The sequence below is a fragment of the Trichomycterus rosablanca genome, chromosome 8, assembly GCF_030014385.1.
Source record: "Trichomycterus rosablanca isolate fTriRos1 chromosome 8, fTriRos1.hap1, whole genome shotgun sequence".
In the NCBI taxonomy this organism is placed as follows: Eukaryota; Metazoa; Chordata; class Actinopteri; order Siluriformes; family Trichomycteridae; genus Trichomycterus; species Trichomycterus rosablanca.
Genome location: NC_085995.1, coordinates 7,123,643 through 7,138,992, shown reverse-complemented (window position 1 = coordinate 7,138,992; position 15,350 = coordinate 7,123,643). Strand labels below are relative to the sequence as shown.

Sequence of the window (15,350 nt, the reverse complement as noted above, 5' to 3'; positions counted from 1 at the left end):
ATTTTCTTCTATTAATTATAGGGTTCTATAAAGAGCAGTATAATGTAAGCTGACTTTACATGACAACTAAGAATAATAAAAAAGCTAAATACAATTATATTAAAAATACAGATTAAAACCATAACCATGGGCATCTACTGTTAGTTCAGGCAACACTAGCTAACGTCTGTGTGCTTATGTACACTAAAAAGAGTCGTTAGTTCTTTCAGTTTACATTGTAAGTTCCCATCCAGTAAATAGCCACAGACATTCTAAACACAACTATTGTTTTGGATCCTGAACATGGGGAGAACTTTACTAACACTAACACACACACATGCACAGATTCACAAATAGAGCTCTAATGAAGTAGAAAGCAGTGACCAATGAGTCATTGACTAATGAGACCCAGCAGAGTGCTGAAATCTGAGATTCTACCATAAGCTAATAAGAAAGCATCAGATGAAGAACTTTGGCATCCATTAATGAATGCAAGGATCTAGATTAATCACTATGGACATGGGAAAGCAAACAGACAAGCTCGGTTAATGGTCGAATTAACCCTTTAAGCTACAGTAAAGAAACTAAATTTATCTGAAATAAATCACATAAGTATTTGTGATTTTATAGACACTGTTTCGAAGCTATTGATGGCAACTGCAGCTTCAATCTAATCAGGTTACCAAATAATTAGCTTTTATTTTGAGCATGGTGTTTTTGCTTATTCCTTATGGCAAACCATCTTCAAATCCCCAAGGTCCATTACTAATCGAATTCATTTTTTTTTTTTTTAATCTGTCATACATACAGTATATTATGGAATTTAGGTCAGGAGATTGCCTAAGCCATACAAACACCTTCGTGTGTTTGATCGTATATTTGTGTTTGTTGGCTTTCTAAATTGTTGGTCGATGAGATTTAAATTTAATGTCTTAGTACTTTTAATGCTTTGTGTTTCTTTTAATGACTTTTTGAAGTAAAGCAGCATCATATTCTGAGGTTTTCACCTCCATACTTCACTGTTAACTAGTCTTTAATGAACATGACGCCCATGTTTGGTCTTATTTGAGATTCTCAATACTTTTCTTCCCTATTTATTGCAATTAAAATTAATATATGCTCTAAAAGTATAGTATATTCATTAGAAAAGTATAGAAAGTATAGTATATTAATTATCAAAACCCTTTCCTATAGTATAAAGGCTCCAGCCTTTATGTTTCAAGTACAATGGACCCCGCATCTGTGACTTTTCTGAGGTGTGAAACCTTCTGAGTACACACCGTTATGGTTTTGGCTGATCAAAGCACTCATAGTTACAACGTTATGTTGTGAAACAGGGGTTGGTGGAGGTACGTGATTAGAGATTAAGCTTGCATACACATCACCTGGCTAGAACTAATAAGATAATAACAAATAAAACCTTCACTGAACACTGCATCTACCTACACAGCCTCAATAAGTTTGCTTCATTATACATTAAGAAAATAATCCAGATTTTTTTTTAATTTTGCCTAGGCCCACAGATTACAGATTATTCTGGCACTGTCAAACACAGTTATCCCGTCATGTTGTGAAATAGGGGTTGGCGGAGGTATGTGATTAGAGATTAGGCTTGCATACACATCACCTGGCTAGAACTAATAAAATAATGACAGATTACATATGAATTTGTCTCTGTCACATATGTATTGGCTGTAGTAACATAACTGCCTTCAGAATAACAGCATGTTCAGAATAAACTGGACATTATACAAATCATGATAACTGTTACGATTTTCATCACACTGCAGTGATATGAAACAACAGCTGTTAAGAAATAGATGTGAAAAAAACAATAATGTTTTTTGTGAGGCTCTAATGGCTTTAATAGAATGATGAATGTTAAATGTTGCATAAAATATTTGTCTATATTTACCAATGAAGTAGGACAGCAGGATGGCCAGTACGGTGGCGGCAGCGATGGCTGTCACAGCCGCACATTTCCAGCTGCAATACTTAGAGGGCTTTTTCAGCTTAAAGGCGCTTCGGGAAAACGTGTTCCTGGGTAGGAGCCTGGGTGGAGGTGAGTACACTGTGCCAGAAGTCAGAGGGTATCCTGGAGAAGAGCTGCTGAAAAGTGGTGTGGTCCCCGATGATGTCTTGAAAAGGAAGTGCCTGTTGGAGACAGAGTGGAAGAGAGAGAAGGTTAACTTTTCCATTTTACAGAGTAAAAATATTTATAGTCTCTGTGATGAGGTGAGGAGTAGTGGCGATAGAGGACACAGTAAAAGATAGGCCGAGTCTGAGGTCAAATCAATCCCTGGTTTCAAACTGTCTCTTGAGAGTAGTCCTCTTTATTGTGTGTATGAAGGGTGGGGGCTGCAGGGGTGCAATTGGTGAAGGATACTGTGTCCTAAGCTTTTCCGTGAGCCGTGTGGGCATATGGCAATGAGGCTGCAGTGCATCACGACTACTGTTGGACATGTGTGGAGCAGAGCATTCTAAATTATTGAGAGTTTGTGCTGTGTAAGGGTCCCTCGGTGGACCAGCACACACACACACACATATGTACACTCATACACTTGTGCCTTTGTGTCGACTCAATCGGTGCTAGCATTGTATTTGGCATAAGCGGTCAATTTACTCAAGTTGTAGCTCATCATGACAATTGCACATGGGTTGTAACTAATTTTGCTCTGCTTGTGGTGCAGTGTTAAAAAGCTGCTATGAAATTCAGTCAGAACAGATCTGATCGGATATAAAAACATTCTGATAATGTCCTTATTCTGTTTGTCTTTGTACATTATACAGTTTAACAGCAATGAAACTGAAAACAAGAGGTACATGAATAAAGACAAATCGAATCTGTTGGCCTCCAAGAGGTAAAGGTACAAGGCTATTTTTTTGGTGGAATGCAGACAAAATTACCCCCTCTATTCAGTGGCTCTCACTAAACAAAAAAGACTCATCCTCAGCCTAATCCTGGTCAGGGTCATAATGGGTCTGGCTCCACAGAAGACTAGGTACCATGCAGGTAAATAACTATCTATTGATGGGTGGCATAAATTCACACATTTATTTATACTTTCTTATCCACACATACGGCCAATTTTAAAGAGGAAAATTTATCGTATACTTGTTTTTGGGACCCCAGACCCCAGTTATTGTGTATTTCTGGGAATTTAGGGATATAATGCAAAAATTATTGTCAGATAAATACTTTTTTTAAATACTAAAATTACAACTGTCAATATATGACTGATGTTTTGGCGTTCTAGTGCATATACTGCTGCAAAAACTAAGCTGGTAAACAAAAAAGTGAAAATGAAATCAATTGAGTAATCAAATCAGTAGAGGAATAAATACATGGTTTAAAAAAAAAACTAGAAATAAGCAGAAATAAGAGACAAAGAAGCGATGTGTATTATGTAGAAGTGTATTATGCCTTCCACTAAAATAGATTCATTGTTAGTCCACCAATCACAGGCATTAGCTATTTGACTTTTGGGACATAACCTAAATAGAAGACACAAATAGGGCCAATTTGAAGTGGTAAATGTACTGTATGATTGTTTTGGGACACCAAAACATTAATATATTAACCACATCTTTAGCCCCCCTGTCTGTGGTGTATTTCTAGTGAGAATTTAGAGCTCTGATGCAAATAACTGATTGTCAGATACAATATAAGAACACTTATACAAAATACTAAAATAGCCGTACTTAATTTTTGCTCATATTTTTTAAATTACAACTGACAATATATGACTGATGTTTTGACATGACATTCTAGTACATAGACTGCTGCAAACAATAAAGTAAAAAACAGTCATCGAGTCATCAAATCAGTGGAAAAACACAAGGTTTCAAATATATAAAAAAGACAAGCAGAAATGAGATACAAAGAAGCGATGTGTATTATGCCTTCCATTAAGAGTCATTGTTGGTCCACTAGTCACAGGCATTAGCTATATGACTTTTGAGACATTACCTAAATAGAAGACACAAACAGGGCCAATCTGAAGTGGTCAATTAATTGTATGATTGTTTTTGGGACACCAGTACCAAAACATTAATAAGTCATCCACCATGTATTTAGCCCCCCCTGTCTGTGGTGTATTTCTAGTAAGAATTAAGAGATATGACACAAATAACTGATTGTCACATAAACATTTACATAAAATACTATAAAAAAAAAGACAAGCATAAAACAGGTGAGACAAAGAAGCGATGGGGCAGTGTGTTATGCCTTCCACTAAGATGAAATCATTGTTCACCAATCACAGGCATTAGTCATATACAATTCAGGACATTTCATAAATAGAAGACAAGTAGGAAAAAGAAAAAGTCCACAAAAATACACTCAGGGACATAAACAAAAGGAACCCAGGCAGACAAAAAGAGAACTAACAAAACATCCAAGGCTTTGAGCAACCATGATGTTGTGCAACATCCACATCCACTCTACAAACTGTGCCCATGTGCCGCCCCTTAGCTTTAGTTTTACTAGATTTTTACTTTTACTTCAATTATTTTACTAATATACCACAAAACCATAAACACTTCAGTTCAAGAGCAATACATTCAATACTAATCATAGTAAAGGAATGTATTTGTCCTACCACTGCCTGCACAGCTTCATCTCTGAGGATGAACACTCAGGAAATTACATTCATTACAAAATCCCTCTCTTGCAAGCTATAACGAGATACGCTTTACACTTAAAGAGCATTTGAAGACGTCTATTTACTGCTACAAACACATCCATCACTGACGTCTTCTGTTTCCATATACTGCACTTAAATCCATCAAACACATTCATGCTCTCTACAGCTGTTTGACACGCAGGTGTAAACGAGTTTTACTCAAAGTGCTTGAACGAATAAACATAAACTCCTAAAACCTCAACAGGATTCCACATCATACAATGGGAACCGAGAGATTAAGACTGCCTTCCATAAAACATTTCACTGTTTCTGCTCACCCAAGCGCCGCTACAGTCCCAGTAACCCTTCACAGACCTTAAAACATTGTATGATATTACAGTGATTATTTTCCTGCCTGTAGTTCTCAAAAGCAAGCAGAGCATTTTTGCAGAATGTGCAGATTTTAAACATTTAATAAATCACACAGCCCTAAGTAGAAACGTCTGGTTAAAGAAAAGGCTCTGAGATTCAGAAACAACAGTTAAAGGAAAATTGGATGATCATGACATATTACTCATATAGTTTCAATGTGAGTGAGATTTTTTTTATGTTGATTAGAATTTATTCATGAGTGTTCAATGAGCATGTCTGGATGCTTGAGTGTTTTATCTTGGTTTGCAGGTTGCTGGCAGCTACACAGATTACTAAATAAAATATACAAAAAAATCTGATATATTGCTGAGTTGGTGCAAATGAAAATGAGAGCACGTGTTTGAAAAACAAATGTTTTAGCACTAAAAAAGGTAGAGATGGGTATTATTGGTTTCTATTAGCAATGCAGAATGTTTGTCTGGTGGACACAAAACTAAACCCACTGACAACTGTTACAAAAAACATGTTCTTGTCTAGATGCTGTTTTCTTTTTAACAGACTACACTGCTATTTTATTTATGCATTTCTCCCTTTTTCCTACCAATCTAGCATAGCCAAGATGCTGGAGACCCCATCGCATCTGAGGAGGGTATACTTGCCTGACACACGCACCCTCTGGCGCGTACGCAATCCACAAACCCCTTCTTATTTGCTCACACTTCAAATGATCCAGGTCAGTCTTGCACATAGAGAGTCACGCACTGATTTCAGAGTTAGTCCACTTCAGTACAGGCATCTCAGGCTACTAACAAGGGTCCTTAGACAGTGCTGAAGACCCCACCCCCTTTTTCTGGTCTTTTCCCATTCGGCAGACTTTAGTGGCCAATTGTGCTGCCAACTGTGCCCAGCTGACCGGTAGCAGAGCTGAGACTCGATCTCAAAGAGTTCAGAATCCCAGAATGAAATATTCTTATATACTTAAATTGCTACATACACTCTGCAGGCCTATCCAAATTCTATTTGGTGTATTCCACTTAACCATTCCTGTACGTCATGGTCAAGAGTGGCATGTGTAGTAAAGTCTGGCCATTTGTCCCAGCCTTCATCAGGTCATTCTGTAAGTCTTTTGCAGTAACACATAATTTATTTTTTTAAGATGCTTATACCAAAAAAAGGCCATAACTGCAGGTGCATTAATATTTATAAATAAAAGTCCTGTAGGGTAAGGACTAAAAAGGGTTAAGATACAAACTCCTAAGCATCCTCCATGCTACATTACATCATAGATGGACCTTCTAAAAATCATTTAGCTATTAATTACAGCACTCTGAGCAACACTCCATGCGTCCACCTCGGCAAATGAAGGCTCTTTCATGCAAGATCCGACGCTGGTGCCTGGGGAAAAGAGCAGCGAAGAAAGCCAGTCTAAATATATTATCTGTAGCAATCACCCACACGCGGGTCACTGGGTGCGTCGGTTTCATTAGGCCTCGGCCTCGATTAGAGACTTGGATGGGAACTGAAGTGAGGGGTTGAAAGCTTTTCTGCATTCTGAGTGCTTGCCTAAAAGGTTTGTCCTGCCTGTCCTGGCCTCTACGGCTCAGACACCGGCACACCATGCCATTCTAACCCTTAATAGCATTCTTCCACAAGATGGCTTCCAATATTCCTAAACCTGATGCAGCAGGAGATGCGCACTCCCGCTCATCCCTACCCATCCTACCCCATCAGTGTAAGGGATGAACCAGATCCTTCCATCTGTGGCCGCGGGGTCTGAGCTTTAGGAGCAGATCAGTCAGGTGGTCTTAGCCATTATCTCTGGCTGCACCTGCCCACCTGCAGCTCTGCAGACACACATACGCTTCAGTGATACACGGGATGAATTAAATGCTTCAGGGAGAAGAAAAATATAAAAGTAAAAGGAAAGGATGATGGCGCTTTTGTCTTTTATTCAGAAAGGAATGATCTGCAATAATGAATGGTAATAAATGGTAATAATGCAGTAGGAATAATAAAGGCAAGTCCGTGGAAGATTCCACACGGTGGCTTTACATAACAAAGCTGTTTCTCACTGCTGTGAGAAATCTGTGCCACCTCAGGCGTAACTGATCATGCATGCATACACAGAGAGAGTCGCGGGGAAAATGGTAATCGTGTGTTTGAGGTGCTGTGAGCTGGAAGTCTGGGTCACAGAAGGAAAAAGCTAGCGCTTGAGCTCCAATTCAACTGATCTTCTTTACTTCTCACTATAATTGACAGTGTGGTGCCATACATCTTCAATCCTCTTCTCCCTTTTTTATCATTCTTTTCTGTTTCTTGTTCCCTCACTCCCTCTCTCGTTCTGTCCCTGTCAGGAGGCCTGTTAGCCAAAGTGAAAACGCCTCAACAGGCAGCAGGAGGCAAGCCGGAATCAGTCTTGCACCTAGGGGCAGTATGATGGACAGAGCGTAAAGGTTCCTGTCCAAAAATACCAGGCTGTTTCCTGGAGGGCGCCGTTCTCTGTCACCGCGGTGACTTAGCAGATACTCAGTCGCCACTCGCAAGGTTGAGCAAGTCATCCTGAAAATGCCAGCGTTTTCTCTAGCCAGTACGCGGGGTTGTGCTCGCACGTTTAGCCGCTGACAGGGGCGATGACAAAAGATTAATTAAGGTGATTTTAGGGTGGGTGGGGTCTACACCAGGTCTGTGTGTACGTGTGCAATCTAGTGTGTGACACTTATTCCATTAGTTCAATGTCTGTCTGTGAAGTTCATTTAATTTCCATTTGCAGAAGGAAGTGAGACTGTTGACTAGGTGTCGTAATTGTGAAATTAAATTAGAGAGCTTGATTTCTGCCAGTGTCGCTAATTGACAGTGATTTATGTCGAGCATTGTTTGGGAGGAGTGTGGGAAGACATGTCAACACCAGCTGGGACAGGGGACGGAGAAAGAGAGAAAAAGAGAGGGAGAGAGAAAGAAAAAAGGAGATTTTGATTTATGCCATCTAATGAACAATAAAAATCGATCTTCCAATTACAATTTGGCTTAAATAATTAAAATCAGCTACTGTGTCTCTTGCATTCAGTATCAGTAGTTTATAAAATCTCTAATACAAAAAGAATAAAAGGGGAAAAAGAAAAATATAATTTTTTATATTGTCATAACCAACTGTAACTTCCTCCACTGCTACAGATCCCTGTCCAGACTGAGGAGAGCCGCAGACTATCACGTGCCCTTTCTGACATGCATGCAGTCACCGACCGCTTCTTTTCACCTACTAGAGACAGAATCTCACACTACTCTCTTGACCAGCCAGCAAAGACCACAACTGCAGCAGCAATAAGGAACCCGTTGTCTGTGTGGGCACCCGGCCAATGGATAGCACAGCTGAAATTTAAACTTGAGAGCAAAATCATATCACTATCTTCTCACACTGTTGTCCTTAATACCATGCAGTTTGTCTGGGATGTTAAAAATTCACGAGACTTATTTCTGAACCTGCTTCTCAATACTCAATGTAATGCCTACACTCATAGGCTTTATGAGTCATGTCTATGCAGTACAGTTATATAATCAATATAATCATTACAATCAATACTTAATTATTAACTAAGAACTGGATAATAATGGATATTAATACACCAGTAACAATGTAACCAAAATGCTTTACACAGACCGGAACTGAAGCTACAATGAGTGCGGGAGGTTAATATTGCCATGTATGAGATTGAAAAATGTTTACGTAATTAGTCTAAGCTATAACAACATTATATTGCCTTCAGGTTAGTTAAAAGATAAAACAAATTGCAAAGAAAAAATGCAGGACAATGTCTTTGTCAGGCTGGTGCATGTGTGTGGTGTTGGGATGTGATTTACATGGCCAATTAGACTCAGCTCTAATTATAATGATTCAGCATAGACCCATAAACATCACTACAGCCTGGATACATATTATTTAGATTGTTGCTCAGTAGCAAATAATAATAGATGCTCAGATTTGTACTGAAATATCACTATGCTTACGTTTACACTTTCCCGTATTTGCTTACAGCGGGCTTTCTTTCATTCTGTTCGCACCATATACTGAAAATGCAAGCTCTGCCTCGACTCTACACCAGTAAAGTGTAAGGTCCGCTCACACAATCCAAACTGATTATTTTACAACTTGGCACAGTAAATCCCTGCATGGCAAAAAAGATAAATCCTACCAAGAGTAGAGAAAATTACCATAGTACATGCAGAGAAATTTGTCTTAATTTTAATATTAAAAAAGCAGCCGAAACATTTTGGCAGCAGGAAAAATAAGTGACCCACCCCACTCTCACTCCACTGAAAAAAAGAAAAACAAACACTAATGTAAAACAGTTACCATGATCTGCTGCATCTATATTCAGTAAACACTTTATTACTTACACCTAAACAATGATTACACTAACAGAGCTTTTTTACCTTACCGGGAGGCACGGTGGCTAAGTGGGTAGCACTGTCGCCTCACAGCAAGAAGGTCCTGGGTTCGATCCCCAGGTGGGGCGGTCTGGGTCCTTTCTGTGTGGAGTCTGCATGTTCTTCCTGTGTCTGTGTGGGTTTCCTCCGGGTGCTCCGGTTTCCTCCCACAGTCCAAAGACGTGCAAGTGAGGTGAATTGGAGATACTAAGTTGTCCATGACTGTGTTCGATATAAGCTTGTGAACTGATGAACCTTGTGTAATGAGTAACTACCGTTCCTGTCATGAATGTAACCAAAGTGTAAAACATGACGTTAAAATCCTAATAAACAAACAAAATTTTACCTTACCCCACCCAAAGTGTTATTTACTGGTTTCTGGCCTCTCATTTATTGCTAGTCACTAGGATTTACAGATTGAGGCCAGCTAACTTTAGCCAAATGTGATGACATGTGTCCTCGATTTTTCAGGTGTCTCAGATGTTAGATAATCGGATCCCAGCCTTTACCATAATATAACCCGGCCTTGATTTTTTTTTCTTGTTGCATAGTTTTTTTCCAATACTTTCCTATTTAAATCCTTTGCCACTCGCACTGCTTTCATGCTGGCTGAGGAGGGCTTAACACCCACCACCTTTGACATGTGAAGTGGCCGGCTGCTTCTTATAGAATAAAGCCCACAAAGGTAAGCTGGTAATGGAATCTCCTCATGTCACTGCAAATCACCTCTAACAGAGATGACCTATCACGACAGCTATCAATCTTGGAGACTGAGAGCTAACACAAGCTTCTCTTTAAAAAAAGCCAGCCTCATTCAACAGCTACCCAGTCTTGGAGGATTTCGGACATCCAATCACATTTGCTTAAATGTGGCTAGTATTGGTTCAATTAATAGTGACCAAGAAATGCTGAGCAAATTGCACTTTCTTAGACTCACAATAATGAACTTTGGACTGAATTTTTAATTTTTTGAAAATTCATATAAAATTAAACACAGTCCTACCAGCCCGCTCTAACATTTAATTACAAACATAATTTTCATGAAATGGAGCTGAGTCAATATTTATGAATAACAAAGCTTTAGTGTTACGATTCACTAGCTGTAAATCAGTCACATATATCAATATTTAATCGAAAGAAATGATAGATTGCTTACTCAAACTATTTTATTGAGCCTTAGACAGAAATAAACATTACACTCCCTTAACCCCAGCCCACTGAGCTCATAAAGAAAATCTTGTAAAGTATTTATAGTGGGGAGCCCAGTTTGCAGCCTTTATTGTTATTATGATCTGTCTAGAACTGAAATATTGCTGCATATTCTGATGTAAACAATATTTACAGTGGTACCACCTCAACATCCCCTAAACTCAAAATCTTTAAAACTCAATGCCCTTCGCCAAGAAATCTGTACCCTTAAACTCAATGTTTCCCTTAAACTCAACTTTGTTCAGCGCTTTACTTGAGCAGAGTGGTAACACGTCATCAAAGTGTGCATATGAGACAAATCCGCATTTGTGTTGAATTGGAGATACTAAATTGTTCATGACTGTGTTTGATGTTAAAGTTTGTTTGTTTATTAGGATTTTAACGTGATGTTTTACACTTTTGGTTACATTCATGACAGGAACGGTAGTTACTCATTACACAAGGTTCATCCCTTCACAAGGTTATATATCGAACACAGTCATGAACAATTTAGTGTCTCCGATTCACCTCACTTGCATGTCTTTGGATTGTGGGAGGAAACCGGAGTTCCCGGAGTAAACCCACGCAGACAGGGAGAACATGCAAACTCCACACAGAAAGGACCTGGACCGACCCACCTGGGGTTCGAACCCAGGACCTTCTTGCTGTGAGGCGACAGTGTTACCCACTTAGCCACGGTGCTGCCCCTGATGTTAAAGACTTGAACTGATGAATCTTGTGTAACCAGTAATTACCTGTCCTGTCATGAATGTAACCAAAGTGTGTAAAACATGACGTTACAATCCTAATAAATAAATAATAGATGCTGGTTATTGTGAAGTTGCTTTAAAGTCAAGCTCCATTTTACGTGGTGTTTTAGTTTGCCAAAAAAAGACAGCAAGCCCAAGACAAAGCCTATGGTAGATGAATTGAGAACAGGTAAGTGAAGAATTAGAACCTAGAGAAGGTAAAAGATGCTCAGATGTACACAGATGGGTTGGAAGACATTGGATGAAAGGCAAAGGATAAACAAACATACACAGATACAGTTACAGAACATCTAACACATGTTCAATCATGCTTGTAACTCAAGGCAGTGTCAGAACAGTAACAGGATCTAACACCATAAACGCCTCGTTTGAAATTTCTTTTGTCTTTTTTTTCATTTGTTCTGGGGCAACGCAAACTTTTGCACTCTACCGCATATGATAATAAGAATGCAGCATCTCCCGTGAGCTTCCTGTGAGTGTAGTGGCAGTGATGAACTTCCACACATTTTGGAGGAGTGAAATTGCAGCCAGAATGTAGCATCCTGTCATTGCCTGAGGGACAACCAGTGAGACGAGGTATCAAACTTTTGCATATAATTGCTCCTTTTCTTCTTTTTCCATCACATTTTGTTTAATAACTTTGCTAATCGCATTGTTCTTTCATTTACTTGTAGTATTTTCTTATGCAATTTTTCATAATATCTATGCTAACACAGCAACTGATCTGCGACCGGGGGGAGAGAAAGGGAGGGTGAGAAGGATGGAAAGATGAGACCAGAAGAGAGGACGGAATAGGAATAAATGCCGTCCAGCTAGGAGAGGTAGTGAAAGACAGGTTTGAGGGAAAAAAAAAAGATCGCTGACTGCGCAAGGGGAGGTGGAGGTCAGTGGCGAGACACAGGCAGTTTTGCAGTTTTTAAAAACCCAGGGGAGCTGCAAAAAAAGGAATTATGCTAGAGGGAAGATTCATATGGGAGTAGTAAATGTAAAGAGAGAAGAGACTTGGTGTGACAGCTTTCTCTCTCCTGCTCTCTCGACATCTCTCTCTCTAGCACCCTGGGTCTCCAGACACTAATAGAGATGTAGGTGAGGTCATTCTATCGTATCTCTGAGCAGGCTGATTAATGACCTGTCTAAGCTGGACAAATGTGCTCTGTACGTGTGTGCATGTGGACGTGCATGACTGTGTGTCCACATGTACGTGCAAAACTAATCAAGAGCCGTTAAATAATGCAGCTTTCCTAACGTCTCCTGCCGCTCATTAGCTGTGACATAGGTGACTCCTCATCACCAAACATCCACCCAGTGTCAAACCCGGGCTTGTTTACTTATTTACCACATACGGTTTTCTCTTTCTTTGCACTGATTTCCTTCTCATTCTACAGTCTGGCTCTCCTGTGCTGGCTTCCATAGCACTGCTTTCTCCCCTCATAATGAGAAACTAATTTCATTATCAACACCCTGCCTGGGTAAAACATGCTGAGTGTGTAAAATGTTTATTATAAGTGAAGAGCAACGGTGGCTAAAGCAGTTAAAAATGGTAATCAAGTAACAGCACTGTTATCCAAACAACTAAACTATGCGGGTGTTGCAAATAAGAAGTGGTCTACTGTGAGAATATTGTTTATGCTAGATGACATGCTTGTTTAATTAAAAACTTTATCATGGACATGAACCAACAAATTTAAAGCTCACTTTTAAATAAATGTTTAAATAATAAACATATAATAATAATAATAATAATAATACACATTAAAAATATGGCATTTGACAGAAGAGGCAACTGAAATAAAGAAATTAAAAAATATGTTATTATTATTATTATGTATTATTATTATGTATTATTATTGTTATTATTTATTATTATTATTTACTATAATTATTATTATTTATTATTTTTTGTTATTATTTATTATTATTATTATTTACTATTATTATTATTTATTACTGTTTTGTTTATTATTATTATAATTATTATTATTATTATTATTGTTATTATTATTAATTATTATTGTTATCATTATTATTATTATAATAATTATTATTATTAACCAAAGATGTGTTAATTGTTAAACACACGTCCAATCCCAAATGACCTTTAAAGCAAAAACTTATTTAAAATAAACTTAAGTCAAACAAATAAAGTAAATGCAGCATATTTCCCACATCTGGCAGAGATGGCAACAACAGTAATTGGGTAGTGAGTGATGTACCAGTTGTAGAATGTCGTGAGGATGAAGTGTTGGCACCATCGGGGGCTATTTAAACTTTAGCAAAGCCACAGAGCTTTGCACAGCCCAAACTTCCATCCTAAATCCCAAATACTGTCAAAAACATCTGCTCACCCGGCTCATTTGAATGCATTTTTTCTCGGTAATCTCATCTCAGTGCCCTCTTTCTGTAAACGTGCGGCTGCCTAGAGCCAAAGCAATCCACAATCCACAGCCGCTGACTCTCTAAATACCCAAACAAAGGTCTCTGAAATGTTTTCTAATTACAACGGCTCTGGCTGGTTTGTACATCGTACCCAGTATTCAATCTGTGCGCCGAATGAGGAGGGAGATGGCCCATAAATCTTCGCTCCACTACAGGCTCAGGGCTTCCGTATTCTTATTGGTTCCCATTAAGACAACAAATTGGCCTTGAGGTATAGTGGAGAATGTAAATGTGCCCCACACAGATACCTTGGCATTGGCTGATGAGGGCTGAAACACAGAGTGAAAGTGAGATATGACCAAAAGAGTCGTCTTGTGAATGCAGATGAACGCTGCATTTAGAGATTTATTATAAATAATTATAACATTATAAAAAAAGAGCACAAAATCATACATCATCCCCTTTATCTGCCTCTTCATCTTTGCACATGCATAGACCAAACCAAAACTCAATTACAGTGGAATCAGGTCAAGTGCTTTCATTTTAACTCATGATCATAAAAGTAATACTCATTTTTTCCATCCTCTTTCCAGTACATCTGTAATGTGTGGGATTAGCACACACTATTATTCTAATACAGTTCAATGTACTAAAAATGACAATAATCATAAAAGAGCAGTTACTTTAAACAAACTTATAATACATTTTAGTTTAATGGCTTAACAACAGTTACACTCAGCACAATGTTGGTAATGAACATTGTCTTGGGGACCAGGATTGAATTCAAACCTCAGATTACTCTCTGTATGGAGAGTGCCACATTCTTACAGTGTCTATGAGTGTCCGGTGTAGATTCCTGTAGTAGCGCAGTGGTAATGTACTGGACTAGTAATTGGAAAGTCACTGGTTCAAGCCCCACATCTGTCAGTTTGTCATTGTTTGGCCCATGACAGCCCTTAACGCTCAAATGCTTGGACTGTATACAGTCATAAGTATAAGCCTTAGATAAACGTATCTGCTAAATGCTGTAAATGGACATGTAGATTCCCCTTAGATATAAATGCAGGGATGGAGCAACATACAGGGTGTATTTCTGCCTTGCAAGGCTTTAGAATTACTACTGAAGATAACTAAACTATCTGACTTATATTAATACATCTCTTATCATGCATTGTACATGACACAAGTCATATATTCATTTATTTTTACTTAATGCTTTATCCTGGTTAAAGTTAAAGTGAGTCCAACACCAGCCAAAAACACGGGGCGCAAGCCAACAATACAGCCTGGACTAATCTATCACAGGTAGGGACGCAAATTTTACCACACTCTTTAAAATGGTAGCTTAGGAGAAGTGGTAGGTCAGTGGTTAAGGTACTGACTAGTATTCAGAAGGCTGCTGGTTCAAGCCCCACCACCTCCAGGTTACTACTGTTGGCCCCTGAGCAAGTAAGTCGCTTTGGATAAAAGCGTCTGCTAAATGCCGCAAATGCACAATGTTAACTGCTACTCAATTATCATTAGTCAACGGTTAACTGTTAATCAACAATCGAATCATGACCAGAATTATTCAGTAGCAAATCTTTACTGTTAGAAGAATGAACAAACTTAACATGCT

At 38.6% G+C, this 15,350-nt stretch overlaps 1 protein-coding gene across 2 annotated transcripts in view; it reads right to left on the bottom strand.

Moving 5' to 3' along the window:
• tenm2a (teneurin transmembrane protein 2a) overlaps nt 1–15,350 on the bottom strand; it is a 403,035-nt gene that overhangs the window by 87,680 nt on the left and 300,005 nt on the right. For both annotated transcript variants that reach the window (XM_063000418.1, XM_063000419.1), the window contains one exon: nt 1,895–2,133. In XM_063000418.1, the coding sequence (XP_062856488.1) occupies nt 1,895–2,133 (239 nt within the window). The remainder of the gene's footprint in view (nt 1–1,894; nt 2,134–15,350) is intronic.